A 16,559-nucleotide genomic window follows, 5' to 3' on the forward strand; every position below is an offset into this window, starting at 1 on the left:
AATGTATTTCCAATTCTGAACAGTACTACAGCTGGAAGAAATATGGTACTCATTTCCCACACCTTTCTAGCCGCAGAAATAACACATTATGAAGAGAAAAGACTTTGGATGCAAAAATGAATCATGGTCAGAATTGTATAAATAATTAAAAGGAATATGAACCAAGGAGCATTTCTGTCTTATTTCTGGCCTGAACGTCACTTTAATCGAGCTACTCCGCTGACATTTATTTATTAAAGGTCTAGATGCAGCTATCCTTTTGAGTAACTCTAAGTGCAAGGCACTTTGTCTACCAGATGAGAACCGTTGGGCTTTTCAGCAAAGAACAAACAGTATGGGAAGATTTCAGTACTAGAATATCAGCGTTTAGTATCTGGAAACACAGGGACACAGCACCCCCACCCCGTTTAAAAATAGCTTATAATGAGAGAAAAACAACACAAAACACAGCCATCACCTCATAATAGCTTTTGTTCACTGAGGCTTGCATTACAAATCCTTGCAGCAAGTTTTCAATTACAAATACCACCTGGGCCTGTCAGCTCAAAAGACTCAACCTTTCCATTACATTTAACGCTTCTCCTTTTAAAAAACGAACAGCTCTTCTTCTTTTCCTTTCCTTTCCTTTCTAGTTTTACTTTTGTGGTTGTGATACCATGCTTCCTACGTATTTGCTATAATATAAAAAAACCTCAAAGACCTTTTCATGATAAATTATTGGCATGCAAGTTGCATCCTGGGAAGAGAAACCTTTCAAGGAAGCTTCAGGTGTTAATGTTAACTTTAGTTCCAAAGATGTTCTCCAGAATTCTGAATTCATTACTTTGAAATGCCAAAGGAATCTTATAGACTCAGCATGCTTTTGATGTAAGTTTCTAAAATAAATTTGTGTGGACTTTCTGAAAGATGATCAATAAGGACAGAAATGTCAATTCCTCAGCTTTTTGATTTGTAGCAAATGAAGCGGCAAAACGCCTTTGGCATTAGTTCAGCATTCATATATATATATATATATTTTGTTGTTGTTTAGTCGTTTAGTCGTGTCCGACTCTTCGTGACCCCATGGACCATAGCACGCCAGGCACTCCTGTCTTGCACTGCCTCCCGCAGTTTGGTCAAACTCATGTTCGTAGCTTCGAGAACACTGTCCAACCATCTTGTCCTCTGTCGTCCCCTTCTCCTAGTGCCCTCAATCTTTCCCAACATCAGGGTCTTTTCCAAGCATTCTTCTCTTCTCATGAGGAGGCCAAAGTATTGGAGCCTCAGCTTCACGATCTGTCCTTCCAGGGAGCACTCAGGACTGATTTCCTTCAGAATGGATAGGTTTGATCTTCTTGCAGTCCATGGGACTCTCAAGAGTCTCCTCCAGCACCATAATTCAAAAGCATCAATTCTTCGGCGATCAGCCTTCTTTATGGTCCAGCTCTCACTTCCATACATCACTACTGGGAAAACCATAGCTTTAACTATACGGACCTTTGTCGGCAAGGTGATGTCTCTGCTTTTTAAGATGCTGTCTAGGTTTGTCATTGCTTTTCTCCCAAGAAGCAGGCGTCTTTTAATTTCGTGACTGCTGTCACCATCTGCAGTGATCAAGGAGCCCAAGAAGGTAAAATCTCTCACTGCCTCCATTTCTTCCCCTTCTATTTGCCAGGAGGTGATGGGACCAGTGGCCATGATCTTGGTTTTTTTGATGTTGAGCTTCAGACCATATTTTGCGCTCTCCTCTTTCACCCTCATTAAAAGGTTCTTTAATTCCTCCTCACTTTCTGCCATCAAGGTTGTGTCATCTGCATATCTGAGGTTGTTGATATTTCTTCCGGCAATCTTAATTCCGGCTTGGGATTCATCTAGTCCAGCCTTTCGCATGATGAATTCTGCATATAAGTTAAATAAGCAGGGAGACAATATACAACCTTGTCGTACTCCTTTCCCAATTTTGAACCACTCAGTTGTTCCATATCCAGTTCTAACTGTAGCTTCTTGTCCCACATAGAGATTTCTCAGGAGACAGATGAGGTGATCAGGCACTCCCATTTCTTTAAGAACTTGCCATAGTTTGCTGTGGTCGACACAGTCAAAGGCTTTTGCATAGTCAATGAAGCAGAAGTAGACGTTTTTCTGGAACTCTCTAGCTTTCTCCATAATCCAGCGCATGTTTGCTATTTGGTCTCTGGTTCCTCTGCCCTTTCGAAATCCAGCTTGCACTTCTGGGAGTTCTCGGTCCACATACTGCCTAAGCCTGCCTTGTAGAATTTTAAGCATAACCTTGCTAGCGTGTGAAATGAGCGCAATTGTGCGGTAGTTGGAGCATTCTTTGGCACTGCCCTTCTTTGGAATTGGGATGTAGACTGATCTTCTCCAATCCTCTGGCCATTGCTGAGTTTTCCAAACTTGCTGGCATATTGGGTGTAGCACCTTAACAGCATCATCTTTTAAAATTTTAAATAGTTCAGCTGGAATATCATCACTTCCACTGGCCTTGTTATTAGCAGTGCTTTCTAAGGCCCATTTGACTTCACTCTCCAAGATGTCTGGCTCAAGGTCAGCAACCACACTACCTGGGGTGTACGAAACCTCCATGTCTTTCTGGTATAATTCTTCTGTGTATTCTTGCCACCTCTTCTTGATGTCTTCTGCTTCTGTTAGGTCCTTACCACTTTTGTCCTTGATTATGGTAATCTTTGTACGAAATGTTCCTTTCATATCTCCAATTTTCTTGAACAGATCTCTGGTTTTCCCCATTCTATTGTTTTCCTCTATTTCTTTGCATTGCTCATTTAAGAAGACCCTCTTGTCTCTCCTTGCTGTTTTTTGGAAATCTGCATTCAGTTTCCTGTATCTTTCCCTATCTCCCTTGCATTTTGCTTGCCTCCTCTCCTCCGCTATTTGTAAGGCCTCGTTGGACAGCCATTTTGCTTTCTTGCATTTCCTTTTCCTTGGGATGGTTTTCGTTGCTGCCTCCTGTATAATGTTACGAGCCTCCATCCATAGTTCATTAGGCACTCTGTCCACCAAATCTAAATCCTTAAACCTGTTCCTCACTTCCACTGTGTATTCATAAGGGATTTGATTTAGATTGTATCTTACTGGCCCAGTGGTTTTTCCTACTTTCTTCAGTTTAAGCTGGAATTTTGCTATAAGAAGCTGATGATCTGAGTTACAGTCAGCTCCAGGTCTTGTTTTTGCTGATTGTATAGAGCTTCTCCATCTTTGGCTGCAGAGAATATAATCAATCTGATTTCGATGCTGCCCATTTGGTGATATCCATGTGTAGAGTCGTCTCTTGTGTTGTTGGAAGAGAGTGTTTGTGATGACCAGCTTGTTCTCTTGACAGAACTCTATTAGCCTTTGCCCTGCTTCATTTTGAACTCCAAGGCCAAACTTGCCAGTTGTTCCTTTTATCTCTTGATTCCCTACTTTAGCATTCCAATCCCCTGTAATGAGAAGAACATCCTTCTTTGGTGTCATTTCTAGAAGGTGTTGTAGGTCTTCATAGAATTGGTCAATTTCACTTTCTTCAGCTCCGGTAGTTGGTGCATAAACTTGGATTACTGTGATGTTAAAAGGTCTGCCTTGGATTCGTATCGAGATCATTCTGTCATTTTTGAGATTGCATCCCATTACAGCTTTTGCCACTCTTTTGTTGACTATGAGGGCCACTCCATTTCTACTACAGGATTCTTGCCCACAGTAGTAGATATGATAGTCACCCGAACTGAATTCGCCCATTCCCTTCCATTTTAGTTCACTGATGCCCAGGATGTCGATATTTATTCTTGTCATCTCATTTTTGACCACATCCAGCTTACCTCCATTCATGGTTCTTACATTCCAGGTTCCTATGCAATATTTTTCTTTACAGCATCGGACTTTCCTTTCGCTTCCAGGCATATCCGCAACTGAGCGTCCTTTCGGCTTTGGCCCAGCCGCTTCATCAGCTCTGAATCTACTTGTACTTGTCCTCCGCTCTTCCTCAGTAGCATGTTGGACGCCTTCCGACCTGAGGGGCTCATCTTCCAGCGTCATAACTTTTATATGCCTGTTGTCTTTGTCCATGGAGTTTTCTTGGCAGGGATACTGGAGTGGCTTGCCAGTTCCTTCTCCAGGTGGATCACGTTTAGTCAAAACTCTCCACTATGACCTGTCCATCTTGGGTGGCCCTGCATGGCATAGCTCATAGCTTCTCTGAGTTATTCAAGCCCCTTCGCCACGACAAGGCATTGATCCATGAAGGGGATATATATATATATATATATATATATATATATATATATATATATATATATAATCAAGAAGAGAATGACATTTGGTGGCAAGGGAGTGAAGGGCTTCTTAATGAAAGCTGCATTATGTAGCAGCTAGTACAAGTTTATCTAATATATTTTTTTAAGTGACTCATTAAACAGCACCTCAAGTTGAGCCTTTCTGTATTGAGAAGAAATGCGGTCTACAGTGACTCTCTCTTCTTGAACTTTTCAAAAAAAAAGCAAGGATTCTTGCTTTACAAAAAGATGCCTTGCCTTCTATGAAGCTTATCAAGATATTTAGTTTACCATGTAACAGTGAAGGAATAATGTTGTTGTTGGGTGTTTGTTTGTTTGTTTTTGAAAAAAATGAAATAAAGTTAGTGATAACTCCAAACACAATGGGGTAATTAATGCATAAGGAGGAAAGACTCAGTTCCAGCACAAATGTGTCACGCTTTTGTTCTGATTCAGTGGCGGTGGGATGTTGGGTGGTCCTACATTCTTAAGAAATGCATGAGAAAGGAAGGAAAACTGCAAGCCATTTCTATTTGCTTTATAATTGTATGTGTGGCTTGAACTGTAAATATTATCTTGGGAACATGAACACTATACATTGGAGCTGTGGTACCTATAGTTCCCCCAGGTGTCATTGGACAACAGTTCCCATCATTCCTGAAAAGTGGCCATGCTGCCTGGGGTACTGGAGAGTTGGTGCCCAACAATGTCCAAAGTACCACAGATGCCCACCGCTATCTTAAGGTATGTCTAGATTGCACTTTAAAATATGGTTACCAGATTTCTTTCAATAAATCCGGGGAGGGAAAAGAGAAGGGGAATTAAATTAAGAAAAAAAGTCAACACCACAGATCAAAGTTTGCTTTAAAACTGAGCTGGCAAGGAGGACCTCTCTGCAAGTGGGCGGATAGCACCCAGTGGGGACCCAGAGATGCAGCCAAGCCTCCTGCTCTCGCTGCAGGGCTGCCCCAAAGCTCCCAGCCACTGTTGGCTGAAGTGATCCAGCGCTCTGTCTATCTTCCTTTCTCTTCCCATTGCTTTGAGCGCAACCAGCTTTGCTCTTGATCTCCGCTCACGGGGCAGGAGCAGCAGCAGTGTCAAGGAGACGGGAGAAGCAAGGGGGGGGGAGTGAAGCTTGAAGAAGGGTTGGAACTGGATCCTGCCAGTCAGAGGCCAGGATGCTACCCAGGGAGATATAAATGAGGCTGATGGAGAGAAAATTGGCTTTTCTTTCCGATTTTCCCTGTCTCACATGTGTGCCTGTGCTTTGCAAGCACAGCGCCTTCTCACCACCTCTCCTCCCCGCCGAACAACTGAGTTGATTCTGGCTGCTCCTGTTGGCGTCCCCATTTCCTGGAGAGACTTAATGAAATCCGGGGACATTCTGGGTACAGAATTTGTCCGGGGACACATTTGCAAATCTGGGGACTGTCCCCGGAACTGGGGACGTCTGATAACCCTATGTTAAAATGGCCTGGATCCGAAGTGCTAATTTAGGTCTGCACATAGGCTTTGGCATACCCAGTAGGATTTTATTTTATTTTATTTGCCTTTTCTTCTTTGAACAGAACACGCCCACTATGCAATATCACATGCTGCTTTTAAAAGCCTCTTCAGTTCACGTGGGATGTGTGACCGTTGTTTGAAAAACTCAAACCCAGGGCATTATTGAATCTGCACAAATAGTTACACAGTTCGTTGGCACCCCAGGCACTAAGGAGATGTGTGTTTCTTCCATTGTTGTGCTTCACATTTGGAACTACTTCACAAGACAGTTAATCAATGTTGTTTCTAGGCAGGGAAGCATGACAAGGGGCAGTATTTAATTACATTTTTAAGCACTAGTGCAAAAGGTTTACCCAAGCTCCTCCCCCCCACAAACATCCCACACTATCCCCAAATTTGCTAGGAAAGGCATATTTGAACCTTCCAAACAGATAAAGTAGCCCAAGGAGCCATTAGAGCATTATCTGGCCTTAGGAAATTGCTGCCACTAACCCAACGCTACAGATTGAGGAACTTGTTTGAATAGGAAAGACAACCCCGCTGTATATAGTTGATATGTACGGAATAAGCTTACTGAGGTTTTACACAAGAAAACCAAGGATCAATCATAAATTTTTGAAAGAAGAAAAGAAATCATACCTGAAATCTCCTTTATTGTTAACTATCCTTTCAGCGGGGCAATAAGGTGCAGCTGTTTCTAGTACAACGATTTCCACCTGCTTGGAGATGTTTCCATAGGAGGTGTTGACCATGCATTCCCACATTCCTGTTGCATCAAAATCAATGCTGGACAAAATAAGCTCCCTACAAGAGAGTTAAAAGGAAAGCAAATTATCAGCCTGGCTTAGAAGGTATGTGACTCTGAAAACTCTCCATAGGGCAGAGCTCTTTAGACCGCAGTGAGGCTTCTTTAGTTTACTTAATCAATTCTGCAGCCCTCCTTACACACTCAAAAGCTTTAGGACAGCTACCAGTATTCTTAAACCTATTTATGGAAGTTTGTGACCAGTAACTGGCAGCATGGTGGGGCTGCATTACTCCCCTGACCTCTGGCTGAGTCACTGGTGGAGATGGAGGGAGAGAGAGGGTGAAGTGCTGGAAAGGTGTTCATGAACCATATTGACCTCCCTGGCACACACCCCTCTTCTTCTCTGTCCCTGTAAGCAGCAGTGATTCAGCTGGAGGGAGGTCAGATGAGGCTCAGGGTGTCATCCGCTACTGTACGTAGCTGATGCTGGAAGTATGTAACCATTCAAAGTGAAGCTCAGAGATGCCTTCCTATTTCTACTGAATTCCAGCTGACCTTGGCTTCTGGTTCAGTTCTGTTGTGAACAGAATAGGAAAAAAATCTGCCACCCAATTCTGCTTAAAGAAAAACCCTGCTGTGTCCCTACAAACACTCCCCCCCAAGTGAACATGTTCCCCCCCCCCTGAATTTGACCATTGATACAGATTCTGACAACAATCCAATGTAAGCACACTTGACAACTTGTAGATACAATGAACTTAATTTGTAACACATGGTACTTTTAAGATAGCAAATATTTACATTCCCTGGTTTGTTTATAATTTGTTTTTGTTGCTACTGATGTAATTCATTCTGTAACCCTAGGGTGAAAGGTGGAATAGAAATAATAACGAATAAATAAATTTCAGGTTGTGGTCATGAGTTAAACAAATTCAGGTGGTTATTGATTTCAATGTGGTTTTGAAAAGCCATATGTGATTCACTTCAAGAAACATCTTACAGACGTTCCTTTAATTTCTCTAAGCATGTTCATCTTTAACTTCTATGCATCCTGTTATTGGGATGGCTCTACAGTTGTAGGACTTCCTTCCTTGCTGTCCTGATTTTTGTGCAAATCAAGAATTCAAAATGAAATTTTCACCAATAAATGATACGACAAATTCAACAACCAGCCTTCCACACAGTGCCGGATTTACATATAAGCTAAACAAGCTATAGCTTAGGATCCCACTCTCTTGGAGGCCCCCAAAAAACTTAAAGGAATAAAACCCTGGATGTACATTTCCAAAATATAAGATAAAAAATAAAATAAAATAAAACCTACATACAGCAACAGTGTTTTGTGTTGTGTAGGCTCCTATGATGTAAGTAATGGGCCTTGTCTGCTAGCCTGCTCCCTAAAGTATCACTGGTTTGCTCATTTCTATATGTGCAAATGGCTTTAGATACCCATTAGGCCCATAAATTACCATATAGCATATATGCAACCCAAAAAACAGTGACAATTTGTTGTTGACAAAGGACAGCCGGGCATATAAAAAGCCTCATTACCTTCAGTAGCTTAGGGCCTCATCAAACCTAAATCCGGCCCTGCTTCCACACCATGTTTTCTCTTGGACACAATGGTGGTAGACAACTCTGCGCGCTAGGCACTAATGGAGCACTGCTTTGATCCTCCAGAGAAAGCATTCCACAAAATTGTAGTAAATAGCCTTTGGTTGAAATGATTCTACAGCGTGAGTACATCTCATGAGAATCTGGTGTTATCTTTCTGCTGCAACTTTAAATATAGCTGAGTTTATTCTACTTAGTTGTGGCCCTGAGACAAGGGTGGGAAATCCCAAATGCACTTTTAGAATGAATCTCACTTATAGCTCTCTTAATGATGCACGGTAGTATTTAACCCTTGCACAAAGCATCACTGATTATAGGGACTAATTCATTAGAACTCCGGGTTTCAAAAAAGTCATATCTTTTATGGCAGGAATTAAATGTATTACGGACGGTAGTTTAATTAAGCAACAATGGCAAGGTCTGTTATAAGATACCAGCGTACAGATAGCAATAAACAGCTTTTTCCAACTGCAGCCTGCCGGTTGCTTGTAACTGACGCGGAATTAGACAAAAATGTCAGCAAAAGGTATTCCCTTCCTATAAGAACTGGATTGCTGTAAAGGTTACAGAAGCTGGCTGGTGATATAGAAACCAGATATCTCAAATGACAGCGTTGCCATTCAAGCTATGTTGAACCATCAGGTCAGCCAACACCTTCCATTAAGGTAACACTGGGTGACCTTTACTTTTACGTTATAATCTCTCAACTCAATGGGCTGTTTGAATACAAAATTGCTTCTCTTCCCCTGCGCCCACCCCACCCAAAATGGAATGCACTTTCTAGGAGCTTACTATTTATAACATTTCCCTTTAAAAAAAAAAAGCTTTCTCCAAGACAAATATGAGCAGGCACTTCTGTATTTATCTGCTGTGCAAGGTTTCTTTGTGTTTGTGTTTGTTTGTTTGTTTGTTTGTGTGTGTGTGTGTGTGTGTGATCCTTGACCTGAAGTCTACAGTACTACAGTTCATTCTACAACTTTAGGAAGGCAGTCGCTTCATCACAGGGCTGTTCTTTTTCCATTTTATAACATGCTCACTAATCAGGAATTTAGATAACAAATAACTCTGCAGGCTACATTTTCAACCAGTATTACTATTATTTTGATAATGCCAAGGTCTATAGTGACAAGCCACAATGGGGAAATAGAATAAAAAAAGCATAATTTGCCACGACCCTAAATAGGAATGGCTGAGCGTCAGGGTTGGTACGTGGTAACTGGGGGACAGGATTGCAGGAGAGAGTGGTCTTGGGACAGCAGGGTGAGATTCCTCACTTATGTCATTCCCCTCTGTCAGTTCTGGCATTTCACAGGGTGGATGCAGCCCACCCTAGCCCAGGGGCCATCAGCTGGCAGCTCCATGTATTCCTCTCACCCAGTGGTGGCCAAACTCGGCCCTCCAGATGTTTTGGGACCACAATTCCCATCATCCCTGACCACTGGTTCTGTTAGCTAGGGATGATGAGAGTTGTAGTCCCAAAACATCTGGAGGGCCGAGTTTGGCCACCACTGCTGGCACCCATCATTCTGATCCAACCAACCCCTCCAAGACATCTCCTTGAATGACTCAGGACATCCATCTTGAATGTAACTATGGGTAAATTAGACCTGATGCAAAATACATCTTTGCTTTTATTTGTAGATTTATTTTAAATAGATGCAAACTGGGGGTGTCCAATAATTAATGGAATTTAACCTCCCTCTGCTGCAGTCCTGGGAGGAAATCCTTCTTTTGAAGCTAGCCTTTGTATTGGGAAGAAATTCCCCTTTGGCAATTCCTAGCTGACGCAATTTGAATTTTAATAAATCTGCACATTAAATGCAAATCTGCACTTAGTATCAGGTGTAGTTTGGCCCTAGGAATCTGCTTACATTATCTAAGCATATGAGAACATTACCCAAGCAATTTGGGATTACTCTCACAAATCAATACCTTTATCTTGAAGTTGTTTACAAGCACAGTCAATCCAAGGGTCTGGGATCAGTGCTAATGATTCCCATTAATGCCTTGTGTTTCAAATTAGAAAAAGACAGTGATATGCACTGCCTACATTTTTCTATCAATATTATATCTAAATGGAGAAAACACTGGAATTTTCTATGTGTTCAACCCCCGAGTCTTTAGACAATCAAAATTAGCTGCCATTCACACAGATGCAAACATAGTTTTTGTAAAACAAAAAAACCAAGATTATTATTAACACTTGCATTGGGGGAAAAGACCCTGTCTGCAATATCTCTTGTTCATTTTGACATTCTTCCTCACTTAGCCTTCACTGAACCCTGACTGTAGTACAGAAAGAAGTTAAGTGTAAAAGACCATGGATATTGACTGTTGCAGGAACCATCTGGCTGTGGCAAAAGATGGTAATTAATTTATACTCTTCAAGGTATCCTAGGGGCAGTGGTTACTTTAGTGAACATATTTACTTACTTAGCATCTGGATACGACAAGTGATGAACAGATCCTGGTCTCCCTAGAAACCCTTTAACAACTGAATTTAGTGCAGAAACAAAAGTTCTTAAAAGAGAACTTAAAAGAGAACCTTTGCCTCTCTTTGCTGTTCTAACTTCTCATGTACAACATGCTCTCTTTCTCTTTACAGCTTCTTCAGGAAAGCACCAGGCTTCCTTCCTCTCTCAGGCAACCTATACATATAAAAGGTAAAGGGACTCCTGCATTAGGTCCAGTCGCGGACGACTCTGGGGTTGCAGCACTCATCTCGCTTTATTGGCTGAGGGAGCCAGCGTACAGCTTCTGGGTCATGTGGCCAGCATGACAAAGCTGCTTCTGGCGAACCAGAGCAGCACACGGAAACACTGTTTACCTTCCTAGGCTCTGTGTTTAACCTATACATATACACAGCAGCAAAGCTGAACTGGCATTACTAGTTGTTTCGTGGCACTACAGTTCCAAATGCCATTCCTTCCATGAAATCATTAGCCAGTTGGGATCAGAGGCAACAACTGCACAGGAATGACCAAGGCTTTTGGCCCTGCTTACACAGTGCTATTTATTATTATTCCATGCATTTATTAAATTTGTATGCCATCCTTCATCCACAGAGCTCAGCACATAAAATTACACTATAAAAAAACACAAAATACATAATAAAAATAAGAACCGAAAGAGCAAACAAATACTGTATTCCACCCCTCTTATAGCAGTTGTGTGTGAAGAGCCCCTGTTAAAGATGATCTCACGGAGAGGTCTTCAGAGACTGGTGTCTCTTATAGCAAAGCCAAATTCATTAGACATTTTGAAGTTCTGCCACCTTTTTCTCCTGACAGAGTCCCTCTTCTGCTTTTCTCTTCCTTTTTTGCTGGTCTATTCTTATTTGCTCATGAGATACAAGTGACACAATCTGCAGTCAATTCTGTTCTTGTTGGGATTGTAGGTTTCATTATTGAACTAACCATTTGATGCCTCTAGGTGACCTGTTGGACATGCATTCTGATTTGCCTGCACAAAGTTTATGGGAAGTTTAGATTCAGACTATGAGACTCTGGCCTTTATTGAGTATTCATTCTGATTTGTTGTCGAGAGATTATACAATTAGCATTGCTCCAGATTTGCTTGTAGGGTGCTTGCACGTCTTCCTATCAAACATCAATTCATCCATCCCACTTTTCAGTGCCCTTTCCTGTCACTTTCCTAACTGCAACAAGTCTGTGGTTTTGTTTTGTTTTTAAAATGGATTTGTTGCGCCAGGGAGACAGAGTCCTTTAATCCACTTTATTTGAACACATAAACAATTAAATATGCACTTGAATCAGAGTACTCTCACAATCAAACCTTCTTTCTAGGGAACTCTCTGAACTGTAGCTTTGTGAGGGAAATATGGGTCCTTCTAACTACTCCCAGCCCCCTTTACAAACTACAGGCCATAAAACCTCCCAAGTGGTAGACTGGCCATGGGGAGATCTTTTAGGTTTAGCCCTAAAGGAGTGATCAGCCAGCAATCAGGATACATACTCAATGCCTAGGCTCAATGTCTACTTACATTTGTAAACAATAAAGATGTGACAATGTTAATTCCAAAGTGTTGTCCTGTCATTGTTGGTACTCTCACATCGCCTGCCCACCCCCCAGTGGGCTTGCAAAGTGTTCCACAATATACAGTGGAAATTAATTTAGGGAAAGTCATTATAATGTTCTTCTGTAGCCCTCAGCATGGGCCATTGCCCAACATAGAAACTCAGCATACAGAAAATAACTAATCTGGGGCATGACATTTTCATTTAGAACATGCACTTTCATCACTACAACTATGCATAACTAATTAACCAGACCTGAGGTTAGCCTTGTTATTAGTGGAGCTATTCCCTTTATTGTCTTGCAATAATATTTTTGCAATGTGTCTGTTGCATGCTGATGGCCATTTAAATGTCAGAAAGAAAAGTGACCAAGAAATAGAGGCCACAGGAACGCATTCCAATTGTCATTTCCCTGAGAAAGGTTCTCAGAATCTGACCTAATTTCCTGTATGTATCTGGAAGACTCCATCTCAGTTCTGGCAGAGAAAGGAAAACAAATTACTGGGAGATGAAGACTGTTTACTTATTTAAAAAAACCACCCACAATTTAGGTAAAAAGTCTGTAATGCCTATATCTAGTCCAAGTCACCATCCATTATTAATATGAACAAAGACTTTCAAAAATTAGGGTGCTCCCCAGAGCACACTGATGTGCAAAATAAGGACCAAAGGTTATGACATACAAAATCAAGAGAGAATGTGCAAATCTAGCTCTTTAAAATCAACTAAAACTGGGTATCTTAGCAACACAGGAAGCTATGTTATACTGAGTCAGACCGCTCAGGGTTCATTTAGCTCAGCATTGTCTATATATGGGTTTCTCAAACTTGAGTCTCCAGCTGTTTATGGACTACAACTCCCATCATCCCGAGGTAGCAGGACCAACCGTCAGGGATGATGGGAATTGTAGTCCCCAAAAAGCTGGAGACCCAACTTTGGGAAGCCCTGGGTTTGGCAGCAAATCTCCATGTTTTTTAGAGAGGGGTCCCTCCCAACTGTACCTAGAGATACAGGAGATCTTCTGCATGCAAAGTAAATTCTGTCAGGATGCTGATTCCAAGGGGAATGCCGACATGGCTGGGTCGTTTATATATAGAGAAGTAGCTCCCATATGGGCAGAGGAACATTAAAAAGGCCACAAAGAAACTCATTTATCCATGGAATGATTTTCCTTACAGTATAAACAGATCCTTAAATGAAAACCTGTTAGCAGCAAGCAGAAAACAAATTAAATTAAAGCTTATATTGGGCTTCCACAGATTCTTGGATATACAAACAAATGTTTGCCAGCTGTGATTTATCAGAACTAAGTTAAATGCAAGTACAATTGCACGATTTTCTTTCTCTGGGTGATAAGTAGAAAATACACAAAACTCATCTTCCTGTATCATGGTGAATAAAGGTCAGATTACAGTATAATAAGCTACTGCTGCTTTTGCCTAATCTAATCACTTTTGCCTGATACATAAAAAAGCAGGTAGGTTTACATACAGTAAACCTGCATGGGCAGGTTTTACGCCATTCCAAAAGGCAAGCCTTTGTGTTCCTTTACTCACTACCAGTGGCATTGGGGGGGCATAGGGGCAGTTGGCCTAGGTGCAAAATTGTTAGGGGTGCAAAACTTCAACACCTGGTGCTGCTTCTGGGCTCTGTTGAAAATGGATTCTACATGTGAGCCAGGAAGTGACCTCGTCAGACAATGGAACAATTCTTTTCTTGTCACTGTGGTTTCAATCTCCTGGGTGATGCAGAAACCACTAGGCAGTTGAATGTGCATGCGTACTCTGTCCATTTTCCTCCTTCTCACCACCACCCTCCTTGTGGACCCGGCCACTGGAAATCCATGCTACGCCACTGCTCACTACATATGCTGAGACACACACACTACTGTTGGGTGTTGCAAACTTCTTTGGAGGGCATTTTAGAGTGGGGTGGGGGATGCCTGAATCTCATGGGGAGTCACTGCTCCACATTAGTGGATTAGTGTGATAACACAGCTACTGCACAGAGCAGGTTAGTTATCCAAATAAATTATAATGGCTTTCGGTCAGTGGTGCACATGCAAAGCATCCCAACTCACCCAAAATTTGCTCCTTATACTTCCTTTGTTAGACACTGCTCCCACAGAATCCTTAAACAGTTCTTTAAAAACAAATTTAAGAGCAGTCTGCAGATCTAGCAGGATTGACGTTTAAATCAGAGAAAATCTGTATGCATGCTTTGGTGCCATTTTCTTGGATCTTGTCCCAATCAGCCAAACTACAAGAACCATCTTGGATACTTTTATAGTGGAAAGGCAGACTGTACTCTTTTAAAAAAGAAAAAAAGAAAGGAAACTTCGCTTCTTACTTGCTTTAAATATGGGGCAGTTTATGGCAAGGTGATAGGATGAAAAATGCATGCAGAGCAGAAACAGGCCATACGATCTGAGAGATGAACCACAGGATTCCTTCAATATCACTATCACTATCACTATTATTTATTTATTTATTTATTTATTTATTTATTTATTTATTTATTTATTCTTTCTTTCTTGTTATTATTTTTTTCCCAGCCAGTCTGGGCGGCTTCCAACAAAATATTAAAATACAATAGTCTATTAAACATTAAAAGCTTCCTTAAACAGGGCTGCCTTCAGATGTCTTCTAAAAGTCTGCTAGTTGTTTTTCTCTCTGACATCTGGTGGGAGGGTGTTCCACAGGGTGGGTGCCACTACCGAGAAGGCCCTCTGCCTGGTTCCCTGTAACTTGGCTTCATTCATACTTCTAGGCATTCTGCCACTGCTTGAATGATTGTGTAGTCAAGTCAGCTCTGGAACCACCCAGAGTGTGGGAAGCGCTAGACAAGTAAAACACAGCCTATTTGCAGGACTTTTCCCTCATACTTCTAACCTACAATTCCACAATGTTGACTTTGCTTTGACAAGCCCACTTCTCACTAGGTCTAGCAACACAGCCCACAACATTCAATGTTGGACCGAGACAATAGAAACAAGAACCACCACCACAATAAAACTATGGCAGCAACTGGTCTAGCAAACAGAAAACCCACACCGAGGCATTGTTAAGTAAAATATTTCCAAGATGATGAATAAAAAGTGCTAATCTCTGCATAATAATCCTTGATTATTTGATTGTGTGCCTTTGGGAACAGCTAGAAAATGGCAGCCAACAGAGTTCACCACAATAATTAATTTTAAAATTAGTATTTGTTGCATTATTTTAATGCAGACTTTCATTTGGCATCCTCTGCTTGTGTCTGACACTTCCTCTCCCTCAGAATGTGTTTAGATGTTGAATAATGCTATATTTCTTGGAGATCAAACCAGCACAATTCAGTTCCAACATCACTGGCCAGATTCAGTGATCTTCTGGAAGGCCCTCAACAACTTGGGTCTAGGATATCTTAAGGAGTGCCTGATCCCTTAAAGCATGGCCTGATCGTGGATATATCTGAGGGGGTCTCTGCTGGTGGTTTCCTATGGCTCAGAGGCAAGGATCATAACTACTAGAAGCTGGCCATTCAGTGTTGTGGACCCAACCCTGTGGTGGTCCAATCCAAGTGATTGAGATTAAATAGGCTCCCTCTTCGCTGAACTTCAGGCGCATTACAAAGACTTAAAACAAAACAAAAAATTCAGCAGGCATTTTAAGGCAGTTTTCTGTTTTTATGATGAATTTATTTTGATTGTTCTTTCTCTCTTTTTAAAATATTTTTATGTACACGGCTTAGGAATCTTGAATATGAAAGGGTACATAAATATTTGAAAGAAAATAAGACAACCGGAAGTCCAGACCGGAAGTCCCAACACACATCTGGCAGCAGGAGCATTGCCAAGCCCTTCTTGGGAAGAGAATGAATGAGTCAGTGTGGGCTCAAGGGAAGAAGGAAGCCATACAACCAAGTTATTGCAACACCATATCCTCCTCAGCTCTTAATTCAGTGTTTGCCAGACTCCTGCTGCTTCTTAAGCAATCTGTCCTGTTCTCCCCTGCTTCTGGCTCAGAAGGAGAGAGACAAGGCATTGCCTGAGAGGTTAACTGTCTCAGGACTGTCCAGGGCAGAGGACATGACTTTATCTGACACCTCAGGCTGAGAATGTGCCTCTGATGGAACCCCCACTGCTCTGATGCTGAGCCAGAGCCTGCAGAACTGGACAACCTCAAAGTGGGTAAGGTTAACAGCAGATCCCAACAGTGCCACTCTAATCAGGTGGTAATATCACTGCTACTATCTGTAATGTTTATTAAGCTGCAAATGCTGCTTCATGTCCATTTTCAACTGCCCCAAGAAAAAGCTAATTTAAACATTCGTATTTTCACCCTATGCCCAAGACACTATAGGTCACGCAGTTTTTGCTTTAATCTAAGTCACGTGAGAACATTTTGC

The 16,559-nt window shown here is 41.6% G+C and overlaps 1 protein-coding gene across 3 annotated transcripts in view; it reads right to left on the minus strand.

The window, feature by feature from the left end:
• Positions 1–16,559, minus strand: part of ADGRA1 (adhesion G protein-coupled receptor A1) — a 301,516-nt gene that overhangs the window by 147,069 nt on the left and 137,888 nt on the right. For all 3 annotated transcript variants that reach the window (XM_088670391.1, XM_035137651.3, XM_035137652.3), the window contains exon 8: positions 6,411–6,575. In XM_088670391.1, coding sequence (XP_088526517.1) covers positions 6,411–6,575 — 165 coding nt within the window. The remainder of the gene's footprint in view (positions 1–6,410; positions 6,576–16,559) is intronic.

The sequence above is a fragment of the Zootoca vivipara genome, chromosome 5 (assembly GCF_965207765.1).
Source record: "Zootoca vivipara chromosome 5, rZooViv2.hap1.1, whole genome shotgun sequence".
NCBI lineage: Eukaryota > Metazoa > Chordata > Lepidosauria > Squamata > Lacertidae > Zootoca > Zootoca vivipara.